Here is a 23,254-nt window from a genome sequence, read left to right as displayed (position 1 = left end):
TCAGGGTAGGTATTATAAATTTGGTTCACTGCTGCCGGTTGGTGGGGTCGAGTTCCACAAAAAAATATCGAACGGGAAGCATCAAACAGACGAGTAATTGGTAGTATTTACAAACTAATAGGTATCTACTACCTACATTAATCGGAATGGAAAATGACATTGATTGGATTTTACTTACATTGGGATGTTATATAACGAATAAGTTGGATAATTTCACCGCTAAGCCTACAGTAATTTTCCATTCCATTCTTATGTAAGAGCGGTAAATCTCACTTTAGATAAACTCATAGGACTCTAAATGCCGCATGTTTTATTCTGCATCACCGGACAAGTGCAAAAAAATGTCACTGTGAGATATTTATCCCCAAGTCTAAGGAAAATCGTCTCACATGTAGGCATGGAAGGCTCAACAGAACAGTACCAAGACAGACATTTGCAACCCATCCTGATGGCTACCAGCAGGGCTCAGCCGTTGCCAGCCCTCATGTCCCGAGGTCAGTATTGTATTGCCCATCAGGTAATCCACTCATGAGCCTACGAAAAAAAAAACACAAACAGGACTTATAATCGACATCATGCCTGGCACTAAAGATACAAATCAACACAGACTGGAATACGTGCTGAACGAGCACGAATAAGGGAATGCACAACACGCTGTCACACCTTAGTCTTAACAGTTTTCAACTCATGCATGCCACTGAATCGAAAAACTAGATTTGTCGACAAGGAGCCGTCTCATTTGCGGGTAGTTAGACACAGTGCGTGTAGCACAATATCGGCGCATTCGATGCCAAATTAACACAACCAACATGAGCTGAATGTGGACGCTTGAGTGCCACATTGCTACTTATTTCTAGTGGGGATGGATTAGGAAATCCAGACGCTTGGGCGTCACCTGTGTAGCGTACAAATGCATCGTAACGCAAAAACAAAACAGTCACACGCTGAGCCTATCAAAAGTCACCTCACTTCACATACGTCCCATCACATTCACACGTCGTCATGAAAAGCACTTCCAGTCTCCTAGCGCAGTTTCGAGTCTATACAATGCGGCGTAACGACGAGCATGGTGTTCCATCACGTAGCACTTCACTGGCCCTCGCGCACCAACAGAACCCCGCCTAGACGCCTCTCACCGAACACTGGACAATTTCTCGTGAATCATAATGAAGTCGTGTACATCACCGTGATCACCGCCGGCACTGACGTTTCCCGGTGGGGTTTTCCCCGAGTCTCCCCTCTGATGGCCGTGTGGGATCCACGGCCGCCAGGGTCGCGGTGGGACCTCCACCAGGTCTGAAGGTCGGCTATGTCAGCTCAGCTCGCGGCTCACAGCTCCGGCCAGCGCAGCTGCGCCATCCGTGAGCGCTCCGCCGTAACTCTGCAGGCGGTCCCTGATCACCTTGGATCGGTGTGGTCCGTGACGAGCCCCTCCCAGCCGCCTGCGGGCACCGGTGCCGTGAGCTGCCAGATTGCTATTTAAAGCACCGCTTTAACGAGTTGCTCTCTCACACGTATACGAGCGGTCGGCGTTTTTTGCTCAAGGCGACGCGTCATATTCGAGGACAAAGTTAGCGTGGGAGATGTTGACTGCGTGCATAATAAACTTCATGATCACCAATCAACAGTCGTTCAAGGCCAAATAATGAAAAGGTGTGGAATAATTCCCCATCCAAGTTCGCAGCATTTTTAGCCCTAAGCACATCTCCGAGGGATGCTAGCGCGTATGCACGAGCTTATTAATAGAAACCTGTGTGTTGCGGCTGTACTGAGGGGAAACACCTCAAATACACCATCTCTTCTTAGATGGCCAGAATGGTGCATTCGTAGTTTGTGCAGGCGCGGCAAACGATTACGCAGAAATTATGAATTGACCTTTGTGCATGATACTATTTTAACCTTTAACCTCCGGCAGGCCAGGCTGTCCGTTTTCCGCAGTCCAGCATAGCTAAAATGCCGAAATATTTGCATTATGTATATTTTTAATAATTGAAGGATAAGATTTGTTCCATTTCAGGGTTCAGCCAGATTAGGTCGTTGTCCCTCACCTGTCATCCTGTCCTCAAATCAGAGGCCTCTTGCACGAAAATCCTCTTGCACCAATGCTTGGATTATTTTGCATCGTATACCCAGTCCAAGTCTCACATGTAACAATTTGCGTGCAAAATTTAGCAAGCACATGTAGGATTATGTATTGGGCTATTGCAAACAAATTTACCACCGTTAGATTAGCTTATTCTGAAACCGGTTTTTCGATTTTACCTAACTAGGTAGTTTGGTGCAAGAGGCCCCAGATCACATAACAGGACCTTGCAATGTCATGCTATAAAGCTATGGTCAAAAGTCGTAGACCTTCTTATGTAAAATCGTCAAAAAGGCACACCGATTGTACCAACGATTCGAATACGGATCAAAACTTTGCAAGAATGCGTATGTGTCGCATCTTAACGGTATGAATGAATCATTTTTTTAATAACATTATCCATAAAGTGATATTTCAGGTCAAACGTTCGCGATTGATTCTGACTGTGTGCACTGTGCAGCACAAAATGAGTTAGTTACCTACCAGCTAAGCTATTTTCACCATTGACGCCAAACAATAGTGACCAAATGGCATAGGCTTCTTATTCGCTGTACAACCATTGCAACTATTTGTTCGGCGAAGATTCAGCCCGACAAGAAAACTTCAGAGGGTTCTCCCAACCAAACACCCTGCCTCTCGGTGCAACGTTAACGAAAAACAGTATCCGCATCACTGGAGGGCTTATACCTCCTACAACCACCAAGGGCAAGATGAGGAAGACTTAGCTCTGTGGTTACGCCCATCAAGGACAAAAGTATCGCAATGAGGAGTGGCAAAGAACACAAGGTTCAGCCATCGGTAGCTATCGCGGACTGTATTTGCTGCAATGGATCAGAAACCGAGTCCCTTTTCCCGAAACATCGGACATGACATTTTCGACTCATAAATATGTACGATAGAAGGAATACGTAAGGATGTTTATTGGCGCTGATGACACCATCTGTTCTACTTACGGTCGATGCAGTGAGGCGTTTCACGAGGTACGAAGACAGCCGATGGAGGTCGATTGCCGACAGTCTGAGTTGCTTTTGAAGGCAGATGCTGCTGAGTTGCATCGTGACACTCGTGAACACTGCACGGCAGCGGCCGACTAGAGCGTCATCTACTGCTGGTACGCTGTGCATAGTTCAGCACTGCAGAGCCGCACTGCATCACAAGGAGTTCATTTTCTTGACGACAGCGAGACAACGACACTCTCTCATCAACGTCGTTCTTGATGAAACAACTAGTATCACCACATTGTGGATATGGAATGCCACTAGATATATGTTGGCGAGTATATCACAGAGCGTTTCAACGCTCTGTTGTCGAGTAAAAGCCAGCCATTTCGCTGCACGGAATGAACACAACCGCTGGCCACAGAGCACATACCTGAGTCGAGCTTCAATGAGTTTCGAGTCAGTCACACACACTTTATCTGCCCACTTCACTCTGTCCAATCCACATCACTGACGTATGCCTATGTAGAGATGCCTTCAGAAGGCAGTCACTGGCACATACAGTCAAGCCCTCTGACCCGGTGTGGGTCGTGGTCACACCTTTGGTCACACCGTTTGACGACTGTGGCGCCACCACCTTGACGGCAGCGCACCGGCCTCCACTGTACCGACTGAGGTGGCGGCTCTGCACTACCGGCGACGGTTGACTGGGTGACCCGAAGCTGCAACAGAGAGCATTTGCTGGGCAATAATTTATACCAATTTCATGTTTGTCTATTTCATACTTAGAATAAAAACTAGATTTCAGGTTGATTGAGCAAGGCAAAGAGGATAATATTTTAGCCATTGCGTTAACACGGTTAATTTAATTCGTATTGCTAGTAAAATGCATGGTATTTAGGAGCATCCAGCCTAGCAGTTGCTTATTTTCAAATATTCCTATAAAACGAATAAAGTGTTCCATAAATGAACGTTTAAAGTGCACGGAACTGATCAACGCAGCTTACCAAATCAGCGAGCTTATCGAATGTTTGTCGAATTTCTTAGTTTGGTCTCATCGAAGTTTGCGAAAACCCAGCGTATCCTCGGGTTGTTGTCATCACATTGTTCCATGGTAACGTATTTTCGATCTTCACTGACGCCCATGCATTTGTTACTTGACCCATGATGAATAAAGTTTTTCTGAAAGCGTGACAGCATGGAATTGAAATGCATACACAGGTCACAAGACGTTTTGACAATGTCATGGCGAAGCTGGCAATTGCCATTAATTGTTTGCCAGTTGGCAGTACACTTCCTTATATTAGTAATTATACGATGCATATATGCAATTCCCTCCATAGTACGACTCAAACAATCTACCCTACATGGTAATATTGATTTGCATGACTGTATATAATATTCATCATCTCACCTTGGGATTGTAAATCCAGAACTGGTTGCCCCTGCTTCCGTGGCACGGGTAGAGGGTCACATTTGTACCGGCATAGTCCAGACATGCCTCGTCGCGCCGTATTTCCCCATCCTTGCTCATCAACCAATACTGGTGAGACAAGAGGCAGGGTGAATGGTCACTTATAGGAAAGCAAAGTAGCCAGCGGGAGTAAAATTAAACAGTTCGGTGGTTGTAGTGATTGTTTTCACTCATGCGACAATGCTTAGGGAAAAGGAACTTCATGAATCAAATTCGTTTTCGTCGAGAATGCATGTCATGATAGGTAAGACACTTGGAAAGTTTTACACAAACCGGAAACACAAAGTGAGATAAGTTATGAGGTGCTTTGACAGTGTTCCATTGATCATTCACCAGACAATTACCGGCGGTCAAAATAAGCGAAAAATATAGCTAAACCGTTGATGCATATTTACAAGTCACCTTGCTGAGCTCGAACAAGAGCTGCGGTGTGATCTGACCTGATTTCCTCCCAAGTTGTGGCACATGTAAAGTCCAACTGGCTTGTACATGTCGTTCACCGAATCGCACTGGGAGTCCACACACAGTTTGGTCTGCAAATTCCGAATCTGCCGGAAGTTAAAGAATTGAGAAAGTGTCATTGGCATATTCGGACATAACGGATCTCACAAAAAATCTGACCCTACCACGTCGCTTAAAAACAGAGGTGCTGCCTCCGTTGCCAGCTGACTGACCTTGCCACAAAGTAAATACCTGAATCATTCGTGAAAGCATGTTACCATTATTGCGGAAAGTGGAACGTATATAATATTTCAATAGTGACACATTTCAAAACACCAATTAACACCTCAGATAAGAAAAGAACGCAGTTTGTCCGTACCTCCCCGAAGGCCGCCGCCTCGCCAGGTACGAACAGCTCGGGAAACACGTTATCGAGGTACCACTTGAAAGACTTGCACTGCAGCCTCTGCCGCAGGGCGCGCCGGGACGACACGTCACCGTAGTCGCCCTGGTAACACAGGCAAAGATGACGTCATAGGTCATGGTCAGGTCATGGGGTGGTTCAGTCAGGTCATGAGGGCTATGAAATACATCTTGAAACGGAAGCCCAGGACGAGTTTAAACTCGAGCGGTGGATAATATGCAAAAGCGATAGCCATTTCAGTCAGAATAAAAGAATAACCCATTGTTCATGCTTCAAGATCAAGCCAAATAGCACTGGAAGACAAGCCGATCGAGTGCTGCTAAACAAGGTCAAAATACAGAAGGTAAAAATCAGCCCGGATTGGTCATTGTAGCTCCTACAGCCTCTGCAGGTTGCGTCCGGACCGATAACATCGTGAGCAAACCGGTCTCCAGAAAACAGCAAGCGACTACACACTTGTTCGTCTTTGGGGAGCTTTGGATATTATATGAGAAACCGGCAGCCCAAGACCTCAGTCGGCTCTTTGCGATAGCATCGTGTTGCTACTTGCTAGCGACCAGCCGCTGAAGAAGAACGTTGGTCAGTTACTTCAGTAGACGTAATTCGTTCCCGATCGTTTTTCTATACCAGCAAGAGCCCCGAGATTGAATGATAAGCTAGTCCCCTTCATTCGATCACACTAAACCTCACCAGCTCGTGGTTGATTCTATCGTAGAAGTAGTTTTTGTACTCGTCCATCCAGACCTCGGCCAACCGGACGCTGTTCCGGCGCAGCACGTTCACTCCGGAGCGCCACTTGTACGGCGAGCGCTTCCTGAAGATGTGGCCCACGTGGCTACAGGGCACGATCTCCAGCCGGCCGCCGCACATCCACACCTGCGCAGACGAGAAAAGGGAGGCTGAAGGCATATTCGAGACGAGAGCGATGGTTTTAGACGAACATAAACATAACAAGAAAGCGAATTGCTGTCCTCTCTTCATAGCACGTCATGCAAGCTTGCAGATTGCGTTACAGGGAAGCAACCACACTGAACATTATATAGCTACATTATGAGTAATAAATTCACACCTATCAAACCTAAACCAAACCTGCCTTGAAGCTGAGCTCGAGGTTCTCTCCACCCCAAATGTCGAAGGCCGGGTCGTAGGAGCCGAGCTTCTCGAACCAGCGCCTGTCTATGGCGAACAGGCCGCCGGCCATTGTGGGTGTGGCCACCGGCTCCGAGGGGTGAGAGTGCAGCTTCCGCTCCCTCTCCGGAATGGCGTGCCAGTTGAACTGCTCAGAGGCGGCAGAACAGAGACAGAGCGTCACCTCTAACAGTTAAACTGCTAAGGGGGGAGAATGGAGAAAGGTAGTGACATTTAACTGCAGCTAAACTGTTCAGAAATGGTAGAAAAGAGACAGTGCGATATCAAATCAGCGAGCGTCTATGGCTTCTGGTGATGGTCCTCCTCCTCACCAGCATGCCACGTTTACCAGCGTGCTAACAGCATGTTATTGTTTATACAGTAAGCATACGCACCTGCTTTGATGAATTATTGCGGGCAAATAAAAGCCAAATATGTGTTTTACAAGGCAGAAAGAACCAACATCACGTAGCAATAACAGCTTACATTTTAGCACAACGCTTTTTGCCCCAAACTCGCGGGCTGCAATCTAATTTCGCTCAAAGTCGTTTTATATTTGAGTTTATAGATAAGTAAATACACTGACTCAAGGAAAACATGACGTTCAAGAAAATTAAATTTGTCAATGAAGCCCTGATCAAACAAGCCAATTTCATGGTTGAGAGCGCTCTAACCAGACTCTCAGTTAGATTTAGTGGATACAAAAGAGCTAATTCTATCCTCGATTGACTTCAGATTGAAAGAACACACGAAAAAAAAAAAATAAATAGAATATTCTTCACGTGTTTCACTTTGCTTCTACCCTGAACACACAGAACACAGACCGACGCAGAGTTCTGCACTCTGAAATCTAGCATAACTTTTTTGGCACCAATAATGTCTATTCGTTGAACAAACCAATCAAGCATCTATCGTTCCGTCTATCCGTCCATTCATTCGTCCATCCACTCCGTCCATCTGACCATCCACCCTCTCGCCTCACGTCCGTCCTTCATTCATCTGTCCACTCCTTACATCCCTGTCCGTGCTCTCACCCCTACTTACACCCTTTCTACATCAGGGTTGTGCTTGACTCATGAGTCGAGTCAGAAATTTGACTCAACTCTGACTCAAATGAGTCAGATTTGAGTCGAGTCGGATAAAATGTTGAGCTGTTGAGTTGAGTCAGAGTTGAGTCGGACAAAAATATTAAGGCGTTGAGTTGAGTCAGAGTTGAGTCAGTAAAATAACTTTTGACATTGAGTTGAATCAAACATTTAGGAACATGATTCAGATGACTCAACTTTCTAGAAACAAGCTTTCATTCCCCCTCCCGCTTCAAAATTTAGCCCTGGCCTTGCTGCCGGATTTTTTCACCCCCCCCCCCCGCTCAACAACTTTTTTATTTCTGAGTCAATTTGAGTCAACTGACTTGACTCAACAAAAAAATTGAGTCAAGTTTGAGTCGACTCATATTTTCATTGAGCCACTTGAGTCATGAGTCGAGCCAAGGAAAAAATCAGCTCTTTGCTTGAGTCAGAGTTGAGTCAGGGCTTTCTAAAGTTGAATGATGAGTCGAGTCGGCAAATTTTTTTGAGTCGAGCACAACCCTGTTCTACATCCTCTCCTTCCATCAGTCTGACCTGCAGGTTCCAGTCGAAGCCGCCGACAGAGGTACCACTGGCCCTCTGCCAGTGGTACTCGAACGTGTCGTCATTGATGACGTCGATGACGGGGCAGACGACGGTGGTCCGGTTCCGAGCTATCCTGTCCAGCAGTGGCTCCAGCCACCCTGGAACCAGGGCGCAGGGCGACGTCACGGAGTGGAACAAGCCTATAGAACTCCGATTGGAATACTTGGGATGCTTCAATCACCTAAACGTACTATTGATACAACAAAGGGGACTGTTTGCTTCAGCTGTGTGCAAAATTAACGGGATAAGTGGATGGGTATAGTATATGGGACTCAATGCAAACCTTTCAGTGGATATTCATATAAAATTAAACAATATGCTTGAATCTAGCTGAATGGGTTGATTTGTGTTCCGCAAAAAAAAAAGATTTTATTAATTTGTAAATAACCCACATGTTTGTGTTGTGACATCAGTAAATAACTTATTTAGGTACCAATTACGTAATGCTGCATTCCACGTTTTTATCAGTGTTCACGTCATTTGTGCATTACTAATGCCGGGCTTATTACTGTGAAACATTCGAAAACCGTCAGATAACTGTTTCTGATAACGGTGCTTAAAATCAATAAGACGAGTGATGCGAGCTCGTATAATGCCTAAAATGAGTGTTTCCAAGGTTCCAGCTAATCACATAGCAACATGATATATGCTGTATGCGTATTATTGGAAACGTGAAACTTATATTGCCATCACTTTTTTGGTACATGTTGACATTCCATGATATTCCTGACTAACAGCTTGTAAAGAAAACGCATGTACACGCATTACACAAGTTATATCCGATTACACTTCCTGAGATCACTCTCCCTTTGATCCGACTTTTGTCGCTCGTGACTGGATGTAGTGTCAGTGACGAAATCTCGACAATGTAATTTTGTTTCCGGATGTGTCATTTCCGTAAGCCAGTGCCATTTTTGCGACTACCATTTTCACTGCACGTTGGCATATTCATTATTCACATGAGAGGTTTGGCTGACGCCATCTATTTGAATGTGACCATTTTCCAGGGAGGTCGTTCAGTGCATGGTTCTGATTTCAGATGATATAAAAGCAACCACACAATCGGTACTTCCAACATTTCCCATATCATTCAAGTAGACTGCTCTGTTTTGGCTTATATCCCCTGTGCTGGCACTGTGCTCGTCTTTTCTGTATACAATAATGCCCAGAAAACCGTTCAGAGTCGATTCTGCTGCACACTTAGGCAGGTGGTAGGTGGTGGTTACGGGTGGAGCGGCATCCGAAAACTGTCACTTGCCAAACAAATGGTCTCCAAACAGCGGCAAAAGCGCCAAGGTGCGTAAAAACCGCTGACAGGTCGGTCAATCACCGCGACCGGAACGACGCCCGAGGGAGAGGTGGGTGGTTCGGCTCTGACCGCCGCGCAGAGAAGAGAACAATAGATTCACCGGAAAGAGGTAGAAACAATAGTGAACGATTGTCTTCCCAGCTACCAAAATAGAGGGACGAATGTTGTGATACATAAATTGCATTGAACATTGATGACCAGTAAATGCCAATGCGAATTTACGATTTACCGAAACCATATCACTCTCGAAGCACTCTCAAAGGAAGTAGCTCACGCTCAGCAGTCAGCACGCCCCTGTTTGTGCATTATTGTATTACTGTATTGTATTATTGTATTACTGTATCGTGTATTGTGTAACTCACCTTCCGTGCACTCGCAGTGGCTGTCCAGGTAGGTCAGCACGTCAGCATTGGCGTGACTCGCCCCCAGGAGACGAGCGCGGATCAGACCCTCGCGCTTCTGAGTCCTCACAATCTTCACACGAGGGTACTGTGACATGTAGTCGGAAAGGCGCTTACCCAGATATTCTGAAAGTGAAAAGCCATCACAAAGAAGGTTTAGCAAAAACAAAGATCATCCGCTCTTTCCACAGGCATTGATTGGAGATCAACACTCGGCCGCGGCCCAGCTAGCCAGACCATGGCTCTGGCCGCCGAGGTCTGGAGGCTGCTGAACACCCTCGCCGAGAACGGCACCGAGACGGTGCTCCAGTGGGTGCCAGGCCATGCCGGGCTGGACGGCAACGAGACCGCCGACCGCCTGGCTGGCGAGGCCACGGCGGGCGACCAAGACAGCGCACCGATTGACCTGTCGAGTGCGCGGGCCGCCGTCACGCGCCATGTCCGGGAGCTGTCGCGACGGAGGACAACCGCTGCCCACCCGCACCCGGACCCCACGCCTGGCCACGACTCCCTGGCGCGCTGGGGGTCGGTGACGCTGTCCCAGCTGAGGACCGGCACATCACCACTGACCCGCGACACGCTATTCAAGATTGGCCTGGCAGCCAACGACGAATGCCCCGCGTGCGGGGAGCCCGACAGCGTGACGCACCTGCTGATCGATTGTCCGGCCTATGAGGCGGCCCGCCGCCGCCGCTGGGGTGTCGACCCTTGCCTGGTCGACGTCCTCGGCGGCCCGGCGGCGAGGGTCGTCGACTTCATCGAGGGTGTCGGGCGGACCGAGCCGCCGCTCGACCCGCCTGCGCCGCCGCCCCCCTGAGCGGGCTGGCGGCGGGATGCAGAAGAAGAAGAAGAAGAAGATCAACACCACAGACACGTAAGATTCTCGTGTACGAAGCAGATAATCTTCGTGTATGCTGTCAAAGTCATTCATCTGGACACCATGCTACAAACGGCTGCACATCGTTCGTTCGTGCGTCAGCCGACAAATTGACACACCACAGGGAGACTGACATCCGGCTCCAAACGCCGCGAGCTGTCACTCAATCCGCCTCTCCCTCCCATACAATCACACAAACGACCCGCCAAACTGACTCGACTCCATATACCGCTCAGGTTCCCTCCCATCTCCTCCGCTGCCACCCCTCCCCTCACCTCCCTCCCGTATCGCGTATTGCCAGTCGCGTGCCGGTCCGGCCGCCAACAGCCGCCGACCGCCCAGCCTTCTGATTGCCGCCCATCCCACCGACCCCCTGGCGAATTTGAGCCGCTGTTTGGCAGCGGAGCGCCCTTCTGAGGCCCACACTGTGCGAGGACGATACACTACGTTGGGATGGGCTGCGAAGTCTGATTGGGCAGCGCCCGTCTGCGGGACGCGTTCTGCCTGAGGGCAGGGTGCCGACCGCGCGTCAAAAGGCGGAGCACGCTGCTGGCGGCTCGTCACGGTAGATTGGCGCTCTGATTGCAGGAGCTGCAGTCAGCGTCAACAATTGTTCTGGCCGTGGAGTTGGTACGAGGCTGGTATTGTCTGTGCGCACTGAATTTACAAAGTTATGCTACGAGGCCATTATGTTACGCCTAAAATGATGATATTATCAAATAGCAACCGTTCAAATCAAGTTAATCGATGCTTACATATTTATTTACTACACGCGCCTGGCGTAAGTCGAAATTTCACCTCTTCTCGCGAATAATTCACCAATTGGCAAGTGGAACAAACTCTGATTGCCACCATCACCGAATCGAATGGACGCACATCGTCTGTGAAGTGACCCCAGCTGAGGCCCTCCTTAGCCAGACGACCTCGTCCATCCTGACGCCTTCAGGAGAAGCCGATCTTAGAGCAGGATTCTCGCCTACACTTAGAGCCTCTCCCTCTCACTCTGAACATTGTCGATATTCTAGAAATGGCTCCTAATTAATTAATGTTCTTGTGGACACCATCGTATGCGATGGTCTCTGCTTCGCTGAACTTTGATGAGTTTCAAATTTGTTGATCGCGTGTTGCAAATTTGGTCGCGATGAATTACCATTATCATACTGTGCTAGTGGGATTTGCTGCTGAGCCGGTCATGTGACAATGTCAATGATGATGGTAATGTAAGACGGGACAAAGAACAGAAATACTTCACTTTAATGCAATTATGGTGAAAATTATAGGGACCAGCCTGAAGCCTCCACTGACAATGCGATTTGCACAGTTGATAAAAGGCAGCAATCCCAGGTGCATAATATGAAAAGTGTTGATTGTCGTCTGTCCTTTGGAGTCTTTCTATAGCATTTCTTTACAAAAAGCGCGAGTACGTGTTTTCAGTAATGGAGCCTCACTGACACCGCAACACCAACGTCCATCGAAGGTCAACAAACAGTTCACTCAGGCACTGGCCTGCACATTTTACGCCCCTGTTATTCCCTTCGAAATGGCCAGCGCCAACATTGCAGAATGCAGACGAGCACACGATGTCACCTGCCGTTGCTTCCGAAACATTTTTATTGTGTCTCGCCATCGATTACAGGCCCGTCCGACTGGCGGTATGCTAAGCGCCGTCACAAACCTGCACTGGAGCGCCAGATTATGGACTGGACCGGCATACGACTAGTATGGGCAGACGAACCGGGGAGTCCGGTGCGAGTCAACGTACTCCGCCGGGTCCAAACCGGCAGTGCGCCGTCACTCGTCAGCCGGGCGGTGTTTTGCCGTAGAAAGTCGAGGGAAGGATTATTCGAATAAAATCGCAATTCACCACTGGCGTGGTTGATATCCCTTTAATGCATCTTACAAGGGATTGCATTTACAAGGCGTGAATATTTAACCACAATTTCTTACGGCATTAAAAGGCTGAAAACATCTTGTTTCTGATAGAGAACCTTTCCAAAATGGTCGAACTTCGTATCCATAGGAGCAAAGAAAAAATAAATAACTACCATCGAATGGAAAACTAAATGAAACCGAATAAATGAACAATCATGAAATGGCTCGTGTTTCCCCTCGCTCATCCTACGGTACAGACGGAACGCATTTGCCAAACGGCGAAAATGGGGCATACTTTTTTATCAGCATTTCTGCATTTGCTTGTTTTAAAGACCTTCACTTTACCCGCTGAAATGTTTTATAAGACGTCGCGGTGGCGAGGTGTTTCTTAGAGGGAAATAAGCTGTAAGAAGCGGCGGAGCCGGCGGACGCTCTAGCATATGCTCCTCCGGCAATAAAGAGACGGTGATATATGCACTGCAGGCGGGCCACAGCGCAAATTTCGCTGCCGGACGGGCCCATAAACCCGAAACAGTGTCAGCCTGAATCGGGTACCAGCTGCATTCGCCGCACCTTGGAAACACTCAGCTTATTTCAGAGCGCAGAATAACGCAGTATCCCGTCTTAGACGGAACCAGGGTATCTACCTAGGGTATATGTATATGTGAGTCCTAGGGTATGGGTATATATATAGGGTATATGTGCAACAAGCCGTAAAATTGAGAACGTCGTCATATTCTTCATACCGTGGCTGGAGAAGTCGTCGACCAGGATGAGTTCCGTGAGTAGGTGGGCCGGAGAGCGATCCAGCACAGAGTGGACGGTGCGCACCAGCGTCGACCACGCCTCGTTGTGGAAGCAGATGATAACCGCGGTGTCTGGCAGGTGGCGGCTGAAGCGGCTCTCGCGACACCTGGGGACGGAAGCTGGTCGGTCAGGAGGGTTACAAGTTGACCTTCAGGACCAGCAGACCACAGCAGTATTACAGATACGCGTCTTCTATTCGAGTTCCATTTCACCACACGGAACTGATGTGATCCTTGGAACGGCTATAACATCGCTCTGTGTGGTGAGGAATGCACTATGTGTTGGCATGTTTGGCGTTTCAGGACGCTGCTGGTGGTCTACAGAGGAAGTCAGACGTTGTCCATCAGCTGAACGAATAGATCGTGTCCGGAGGATTAGAGATTCTTCTCATTATTGAAATGACTCAGCGACTTGTAACGTTTTATCATTAGCCTTTTACAGAAACGTGAGCGCATGTGCCATTTGTGGAAGCAGTCATTATTTCGCCTGCAGTGTCGTTTAAAAGGTAACAAAGTAGTTTGTCAGCCACTGAAATATCACGTCACTGATGTGCACAGCTGATGGGACGTCTCACGTCACCGATCCTATAGCGCTGATGTTCGATAGTGAAATCTGAGCCTCCCATGTTTCACTTATGGCCTTATAGACAGCACGCAGCTCTGATGTCCTGAGAACACTGAACAGTGGCCGCAACCATTCATCTTTGTCATTTCAGATGATTTACAGTCATCAATCGACCGATCCGATCGTTCGCTAAGCTCTGTGGGAAATCAAATAAGCCTTCCCTAATAAGGCCGCCGGGACTCGACCGTTGCCATTTGCCAGTACTGAGTACACACTCCATGGATGGTTGCCGACATCGGCCAGGCGCACGCTGACAGATGTCTTCTGTCATTGGTCCAGTAATGCCAGTTACCAAGTCAAATATCGCTTGAGCTCCAATTAAATAGCATAAAAATGTGTTTATCTATCGGAGAATGATAAGTATAAGGAGCAACTGATGCCTATGGGCAGACTTACTCCCGTTTGACTAACAACCGAGCTCGGGGAAAGGGGTATCAATGTGGCTGGTAATCAGTGACAAAGATGGAAAAACGACGGACGTGAAGAACCTGAAAACTTGGGTGGTCATTGACTGCGAATACCTATAGTAAGCACTATATATATAAGCACTATATATAAGCACTAAGAGTCCACCAGCAGTTAAACCTACCAACCAGCACGCTGCCCACTAAACACATGCTGAACCACGCGCGCCAAACAAGTCCTGTGATTCGAGTATGATCAGCAGAGCAAACATTCCCCACTGCCGGTCTAACTACAGACAGACACACAAACGCCGTGCTGGCGGCTGGGACCAAGGTGAAGGTTACACGGCCTGCCGTCGACGAGCGATGACGAGCGCTTCCGAGAAGACGCCTCCGGGGGAACGGGACATGAGGAGCGTTCGAATACACCGCTCGTCTGCGCCCCGGCAACGTATTCATTAGGCTTGCTTTGCCAGACGATGAAATGACGGATTGGCGAGGAGCTTGTGCATTGTGCGATGGTGAGTTACGAATAAGAGGAAGAAGGCAGCTTATTATAAATTTGAATGTTAGTAACTAAAACACCACAACAAAGAGCGGCGATCATTCATTTCAATACTGAACAAAACATTCAGCTTGAAGACCAACATAAGGCCTTTGCCTTTTCACACCGTTTAACCCTCCGGCGAAGCTTCATCATCAGGAATCTAATTATTAGCGACCAGACGAGTTCAGGACGCCGCGCGGGCACCGCTCTGACCTTGTATCCACCCACGAAAACTGACGCTACGAGAGTGAAGAGCAGCCCCCAAGGTCACAGTCCCCGTTAACAGCCGACTGGTTACCAGTCTAGAATATGTAGACATCGGCCTGCTCCAGTTCGCAGTCGCCTCGATTAAGAAGGTAAAAGTGTGTTTTCGCCTTCGGACTTTTGCCTTCCTCCAGACAACTAATGTGAGATGAGGGATTAGTGTTATACATATGCGCTCCAGGCTCTATATGATTTTGGAATGGCATCGGGTCTTAGTTTTTATGAACCCTATGTTTGTAGAGAATTGAAGCATGAGCGATGAATATGGACGCTGTTTATATTCAATTCTTGCTTACTTCTTTGAAAAAAGGCTTTAGTCCATCTTCCCTTTAACCATTATTTTCCACTAGCACAATAATTACAGCTCATGTGTGGTAAGCAGACACCTAAAATGCATCAACGAGACTAACGAATGCATCCTGTTTCGTTGCACTGATCGAATGCGACAGGTCCGTTCAGAAAAGCAATACATCAAACCACAGAACCACAGAGCCACCTTCATTGTACGGTTTTAGTGTTAACTGGAACTGGCTATCTGATGTCACTGAAAAATCCACCAAAAAAGCGTGACGTAAGCCGCAGCGTATACGTGCACCGCAAACCTAAATGAGAAACCGTTATACACGGTCCGAATGGCTGGTTGTACTCGTAAATGGTTGGGCTTCGAGTTGTCGGCTCAAAAAAATGACGAGATAGTTCAAACGAAAAAAAATTGAGATAGACTAGGGAGTGACCAAGATGTGACAGCGATGCTGTCAAGAGCTTTCTCATCTCACCACGCTATATATAGGACTTCCAAGCATGCGTTTTAGAAGCATTCTGCAGCGCACACTAATGGTATGCAGCCCTCTGATAGAATCTAAAGCTAAAATTGCCGCTACACTGCCGTTTGGTTCACCAGTCATCTTCTGCCCGGAGCAGCCCCTTGCGCGACGGTTCCAGTCAAAAGCTCGCTCTGCCTCCGCTGGGGTCGTCGACTCAGTCCCCGTCGGCTCTCGTGCGCAGACTAAACCGCAAGGTCACCGAGGTCACACACCCTGTGCAGTGTGCAACACAGCGGCTGAGACCGGCGCAACGCAGCGGAAGAGGCCGCCGTCAGTCGGGGTGGGACGGGAGGCTGGCTCGAGGCCCATTTCATAAACGTGAAAGAAGTGATCAAGATTACATCGAACTCTACTTGTTTCTTTTTTTGTCAATGAAGAGGCCATACTTCGATCAGTGCTAAGCAAGGGCACTCGTATACCGAGCTAAGCATAACTCGGATGAGATAGCTTGAGTGGCATCACCCCCGACCTTGATAATCAAGAAACCAAGCCAATAACCCATAAATAACGGCTCGCTAATCATTATTCTGCGTTCGGGGCTGTACTTACTTGTCTGAATTCCGGGTGGGGCCAAAGCCATTGGCCTCCAGGGGTGTGTCAAGGACCATTCATCCCCATTAATCCGGCGGCTTCGTGATTGATCTACCTAACCCGTGCCGGCTTGTCGAATTGTTAATTACGAGCGAGCGAGCGCAGCGAGCGAAGTGAGTCTTTTCAATATAACGGAAAAATCTCAGTATGAGCGGCCCGGCCCGGCCCGGCCCGGCCCGGCCCGGCCTGTAACGCTTTTGAGAGGCTTATATCTCAGCAACCGCTGGACCGATTGGCCTGCGGTCTTTTTTGTTGGGTAGCCCCATCCCTTCTACCCCGTAGGGGAGAGTGGGGCAAAGCGGCCACCCTAACGCTTCTCACGATGCCAACGCTTGATTTTTAAACTTGGAAAGATTCTTTCTATACCAATGTGATCCCTATTAAGTTGCCTTTTATTTCAACTGCGTTTTATTTCCAAAGGCGTTCACATATGAAAGATATTGACAAAACTTTAAACCTATGCATATTGGCCACTTTGCCCCATACCCAGGGGCAAAGCGGCCACCGGCGTCTTCTCAAGTCCCGATATGAGAAACAAAATAGTTGTCTTGTGTACGACTACGGTATTTGATGGTGACAAGGTTAAGCGAGGATGGATGTTTACTTTATCATCTTCCACCCGTAGGTAAACAAAGAAAGAATTTTCATGAAAATAAACATTGAATTGCATTATTTGGTAACTCATGCAACTGAAAACTGGCCAAGATAATTGCATGACGACACATTTGAATATAAATTATGTTTTTTATCCAGATGGAAGCAACTTATGGCCAATTGGGGGGTGGCCACTTTGCCCCGGCCACTTTGCCCCGCGCATACCGTCCGAGACAAAAATATTCCAGCTTAGCTATTAGTGGGGTAAAAAACATTAAAATTGGTAGAATACATGTATGATAACCATGCAATGCATGGACAAGAACGCTTATAAAAATTCCAAACGGTTATGGAATAACATAACATTTAAAAATTATAAACATAGTTGGTAACCTGGCAAGAAATGCTTTTCCGTGTTTCACAGAACAATGGTGATGGGCCTGAAACCCCGGTCTGGCTCATTCGAGCGACCGTGAAGAGAAGTATAATTGGAAACCATAAATTGGAACTGACGCCAGTCATGAAGGGCTAAAACGATGGGTGGCCGCTTTGCCCCGGGTGGCCGCTTTGCCCCACTCTCCCCTAATTGACTATTTTTGATACATCTCAGTGACCATCGTGGCACGTGCCACGTGAAAAGTCAAGGGTGTTCAAGGTGTTTTGCAAAAGTAGTGATTTTGAGAGGCTCATATCTCAGCAGCCGCTTGGGCGATTGACTTGCGGTAATTTTTATAGGGTAGCAGCATCTCTTCTACCCAAAATAGGATAGTCTCGATGCATGTGGGTCACCCCCAGTGCACGTGCAAAATACAACAATAAGGGGTGCAAAATTTGTTCCCATTTCAGTAACTCGGTAATTACTGGGGCGATTTCGCTGAAACTTGGCATACAAGTAGGTACCCACCAGGCAATGCATTCCCATGTGTTGCGGTTAGGGTGCTGCTGCACGTGCGCACGTGCAGGGGGCGTTTCCAGATCTCGAGAACGGCTGGGCCGATTGCGCTCAAATTTGGTACACGGCTGGGGACCAGTTAGTAGGGTGCCGTGCAAAAGTCATTTTGGACCCCGTTTGCACGTGCGCACGTGCAGAATACCGCTTCCAGATCTCAGGAACGGCTGGGCCGATTGCGTTCAAATTTGGCACACCGCTAGCAACCGGTTAGAAGGGTGCTTTGCGCAAGCCCGTTGGAAGCACCCTCTCGCCCTTCCGCACGTGCAGGGCTCACTATCTCGCTCGCTCGTTCTTCGCCCAAAAGGCGTTTTACTGGTATGTATGATTAACAGTGATGTTATAAAGAATCACAGCTCGCGAAGGAAGGGAATTATGTTCGTCGTGATCGATGAATCAGAGGCGGCACATTGCCGTAACGATCACGATATGGGAGAGAAACTTCTAAGTAAGCGCTAGCTGAAAGGTACCGTCTTCCGAGTGCTTGCGTCTAATTGCGGATATGTTCCTATCGAAACCAAAATTAAACCAGTGTCATAACCTTCAAAACGTTGTGACTACAGAATGTCGTGGGGTTTAGTAGACGGCAAATCATTCAAATGCAAGTTGAACTTACAAGATGAACGCATAAGTCAGCTTCCATTACCGGTATGACATTAACATTTCTGTGGAAACCTGTTCACAGACCGATGACCCTTCCCCAGCAGCTGATCATTCCAAACGGTACTTTTACAGCCACTTATGAAGCTGTCGACCGTACTCGGCGCACCCACAGCGCATTGGCAGGCACACCTCAGCCAGTGCCAGCGTTTATCGCATAATCAGCTGGCGTGCCGACATCTCCAGCTAGTGAACTGACACCTCCAGTCACCAAGCGGGTGTCGTTATAGATGGAAGCTATATCTCCATATGCCTGTGTTTCGCCACGCGAGTATTTCACAGACAGCTCCCCCAGATGTCTTACGAGTTACGAGCCTTACAAACCGGCAAAAGATGTTACAGGGAGTGGCCCACCTTGAAAGGCAGCCGGTATTCATCTCCCAGCTTCGCTAACGGGCGAGAATACAAATCTTCCCCACCGGCTGGGGAGCTTCCCGAGCCGCGGGAGGGGCCTTGAGGAGGCGTCACACGGGGTCAAAGGTGGCGCCTCCCAGGGTCACCGGCGGATGCCACAGTGAAGTGAAAAACACGGGCGTTGGACGAAAAGCATGTCCGGGACGCCCATCGCCGGTAAACAGCCTGCCCATAGTGAATACGTGTGCTCGAATAATTTGCACACTAACTCAGCAATACCTAACCAAGCACGGCCACCTCACTAGCGAGATCCTTAGCTTCGCATGGGCAGTGGCATTGATCGCGATTCAATACAACTGGGAGTGAAATTGTTATTTCGAAGTCTGATAAAGCACTGCACCTCCCAGAAAGTATGTAAGATTGAGGAACCGGAAGAATTATGTGAGTTATACAGGTTTTCTTATTTGAAGACCACAAGTTTTCCTGTTCAAACGCCAACGATGACATGGCATGAACCACCGGGACCCGGCGAGACATCTCATTCGTGAGCCACACGAAAACTTTGGAACCCAAAGACACTTACTTGTCATCACGGACATCCGGCAGGGTCCGGTGCACGGAGATCTGGTCGCTAACGTACTGGTTGAACGCGTTGCTCGACCAGCCCTTCTCCATTGCCTCTTTGTCCTCCTTCGACAGTTTGTCTTTGACCACTATGACCGGTTTCCCCATCTCTCCGGGTCCACTGGGCTCCTGAGGAGGCAGAAGGAATCCCCTCTGTTCGCCGACTGGCGGGTCATCAGCTGGGCCGGACCCCGTGGCCGTCTTGGGCAGCCGCGCAGGCAGCGAATCTACACCACTACCCCGCATCAGGCGCTGCACAATGCCGCCCCGGCGGCCCGTCTCCAGCTTCTCCAGCCGCGTGACCTGCTGGTCGACGAAGAAGAACAGGAGCAGTGTCACCCACACCAGCGGAATGGTCACCAGCGCCTTGAAGCCGAGCGAGCGGCGTCGGCAGACCGCCATGGTGATTGGTGACCGCGGCTGGGCGGCTGGTGCGACAGTGCCGGCGGCCTGCAACGAACAGTTCAGTGGTGATTAAGGGCAAGATCTGATTAAGAGGAAGTGCTCTTGTCGTCTGTGCGCATAGCCGTGTTTTACATGGAGCCTGTCAATCCGTCCCTTAAAACATTCGAGCGAAAGATTTTACAGAAAAACGCAAAAGAGGATTATGAAGTAGGTCTATTTTGCCCCCCCCCCCCAAAAAAAACTTACCCAACGTTTAATAAAGGTGAAAATGACCGCCCTTCACAGTAAATCACATTCCATTCACTTTATTTTACGGGTCAATATTTACCGTAGAAAAAGCACTGACTTAACAGCATGCGTTCACGCTTGACTAACCTTACGAATAATGGACTCAGAGCGTTGAAAGGGCGCCTTCCACTTGCTCTACCCGAACTCTATTCACGCTGAGCCTTATGGAGCCTGCGACGTCTTCGCCTGTGCCCGATCACTATTTTCTTTACTTCATTCGAGTTGATTCGAGTCATTCGAGTCTCGTTAAATGCCAACGCTATTTCTGCTCGTGATCTTTTATTTGCGGATACCTCTATGAAAACACATTGCACTCATATTTAGGAACCAATTCTTCGACCCCAGTAATGCGTATATTGATTCGGTAGCTTTCGGAAGCTTCTGCTCCCTTCATCAGCCGTGCTTTAAAATGCATTAAAATACAGGACAATACGTCTCAAACGTCTCAAACGTCTTTGTGGTATGTATTTTGGTAGGTGTTTGAGACGTTTGAGACGTATTGTCTTGTATTTTAATGCATTTTAAAGCACGGCTGACGAAGGGAGCAGAAGCTTCCGAAAGCTACCGAATCAATATACGCATTACTGGGGTCGAAGAATTGGTTCCTAAATACTTATAACATGTCCCAGTACAATAATTCCATGTTTAAAACATTGCACTCATATGGCTACGTAGGTAAAATGTTCTGAAATGTTCCACCGAAGAACGTTATGATAGAAACAAAGGACAGTGAGTTGATCTAACAAGCTTCCAGCTCTATCACTTGCAATCGCATAAGCGTACAATAGACCCAATTAACCTTTGTACGCCATTGTTACCATGCTGTTTTGGGATTAATTGACCGCAATGAAAATAAACCATAACGTTATAGGAAAGAAACAATGTATATTTTGTGCTGATTTGGTCCAAAACAATGACAAGTATTTTCCCAGTACCGCGTGATCACTGATCAGTGTTCATTGGTGCTTTAAATGTTTGAGCGGTCGAAAAACAATCATGTCTTGTCACTGTTGGGACCATACTTGCCCTGTCATTCCCATTTCTTATCTAGGTTATATAGACCTATAAGTTGATCGTAAGTAGATTATCTTCCAGTTGTCGAAGAAAGTCGGTAGTCACCCTAAACGAAAGGCAAAGTCATTGATAACTAAGGTTTATCAGAATAAAATTAATTGATCATAGTCGTAGTTAAAACATCCAATAATAATTCCTTATAAATAACTTGGCTCGATTTGAGATTCGCTAAGGAGATAGATCTCTTTATGTTTTAGGGCCTTGGATCTCTTGATAGCGAATTCAGATATGTACAAAATTCGATAAACATTGACTAAGTGAAACATTCAGATCCAAAACACACTGAGATTCTCATTTATCTTTGCTCTGAACATGTCGACCAAATCTTAGTCCCAGTCTGAAGTCACACCCCTGAAGTAGAAACTACTGCAACTTCCGTCCAGTCAGTGTCGGTCAAATGTGCGAACTGACAGGCGACAGCATAATCATGGAACCGGCAGTCCTGTCCAGTCCAGGTCATTGAATTGAACGATCATTGAACGAACATATATATATAACAACGAACAATAGACGTCTTCTTTGATACGACAGGGCTCTGAGTCTGAGGGGACGACTGTAAACAGCGAACATGAAATACCTACCGATGCATCTTTCAATGCTTTACGTCCACATGCAGGAGGTTAAGCACTTAATTGATGCAATGCGATCAACAGACATTATAAAGTCATTGCCCCAATCAATTGTTACACAAACGGAGTGAAATGCTGCCAATTAAGTCACAATTACCTTTGTCTGAATCCTTCCGGGGTGGAGCCTCCTCTTTCACCAGACCTCCCCTCACCTCGAGTCACGCCGTTCACCTCACGCCGGCCCACCCCGCACAGACTCCCCGGCCCCACCAGCACAGGAACCGACTGACGGCGACCTGCCGACTCGACCGGAGCAGCCGCACCGGCCTGGGGGCTGTGACGTCAGCCACCGCCGCGCGGGTCCTTCCCGCGCAGCGCCGTGCGAGAGCTGGAACTTCGGAGGTGTGCGCGGGGGAGGAGGGGAGGGGCGAGAAGGGGCGGCGACCAGAGGAGATGACCACTCCCCAACCAACCGCGAGCTAGCCTTGGGACAGAGCCTGTGGCACCCAGCCGGTTTGGGACGGTGCTGCGTAGGCATAATGCGGTCAGAAGACATGGATCTTCTCTGGAGATCTTATCAGGGTACGGTAGCCTTGAGTTGAGCGTGGTGTTTTGCTGGGTAGAGACTATTGCAAGGTGTTTTGATAGTGACGGAAGCCTGAAGATAAAAACAACTTTTTCCGACTAAACGAAACTCAGTAAAAAAAAAAAGTGTTCAAATCTGTTACCTACAAACACTCAATGATGCCCGCATGGACCAGCATTCGCTCAAACATGCATATTTGTTGAACTCATGCGGCTTGCCTGTCTCGGACATTTACTGGTCCTATACCCCCTTCCACCCCCCCCCCCCCTGAAACCTTAGTCCCACTATTTCGACTGTCAGCCGCCGTATGAACAATTGAACATACCTGGCAGAGTCACGGGATCGTGACCGGAGGTCACAGACGATAATACCGGAAAGAATCGTCAACTGCATGTGAATAGCTGGCTGGTGCCGGTTCACGAGGACTGCGAGCACGCCAAATTGATGTAAAATGCTGCTGTAATAACTGA

General features: G+C 48.1%; 1 protein-coding gene across 6 annotated transcripts; it reads right to left on the bottom strand.

Moving 5' to 3' along the window:
• Positions 1-571: 571 nt before the first annotated feature.
• On the bottom strand, positions 572-22,522 carry LOC122384362 (putative polypeptide N-acetylgalactosaminyltransferase 9). 6 transcript variants are annotated; one of them, XR_006257021.1, is made up of 14 exons: positions 22,411-22,448; positions 20,643-20,850; positions 19,822-20,312; positions 13,367-13,533; positions 9,833-9,997; positions 8,111-8,259; positions 6,454-6,636; positions 6,051-6,236; positions 5,316-5,444; positions 4,936-5,043; positions 4,436-4,564; positions 4,029-4,203; positions 3,037-3,743; positions 572-1,442 (listed from the first exon to the last, which is right to left on the bottom strand). XR_006257021.1 is itself a non-coding variant. In XM_043371714.1 (13 exons), the coding sequence occupies exons 3-12, from the start codon at positions 20,262-20,264 to the stop codon at positions 4,042-4,044; spliced, it is 1,821 nt and encodes a 606-aa protein (XP_043227649.1). In that variant the 5' UTR covers positions 20,265-20,312; positions 20,514-20,850; positions 22,411-22,449; the 3' UTR covers positions 2,982-3,743; positions 4,029-4,041. The 6 variants fall into 6 exon arrangements, 4 of the variants coding, with proteins under 4 accessions (XP_043227649.1, XP_043227648.1, XP_043227650.1 ...); XR_006257022.1 differs by lacking the exon at positions 20,643-20,850 and having other exon boundaries at positions 22,356-22,496; XM_043371714.1 differs by lacking the exon at positions 572-1,442 and having other exon boundaries at positions 2,982-3,743; positions 20,514-20,850; positions 22,411-22,449.
• Positions 22,523-23,254: the final 732 nt, after the last annotated feature.

Source organism: Amphibalanus amphitrite, unplaced genomic scaffold (assembly GCF_019059575.1).
Source record: "Amphibalanus amphitrite isolate SeventyFive unplaced genomic scaffold, NRLGWU_Aamphi_draft 000187F_arrow, whole genome shotgun sequence".
NCBI lineage: Eukaryota > Metazoa > Arthropoda > Thecostraca > Balanomorpha > Balanidae > Amphibalanus > Amphibalanus amphitrite.
This window is presented reverse-complemented; position numbering and strand designations above follow the sequence as displayed.

Bases quoted from the DNA above. Each gene is read 5' to 3' on its own strand.
- LOC122384362 (XM_043371715.1), bottom strand. From the start codon at position 20,264: ATGGCGGTCTGCCGACGCCGCTCGCTCGGCTTCAAGGCGCTGGTGACC. The intron at 13,534-19,821 runs GTAAGTGTCTTT...TTCCGTCCCCAG, and splicing joins CCGGATGTCCGTGATGACAA to GTGTCGCGAGAGCCGCTTCA. The intron at 6,637-8,110 runs GTCAGACTGATG...GCCTCTGAGCAG, and splicing joins GCTTCGACTGGAACCTGCAG to TTCAACTGGCACGCCATTCC.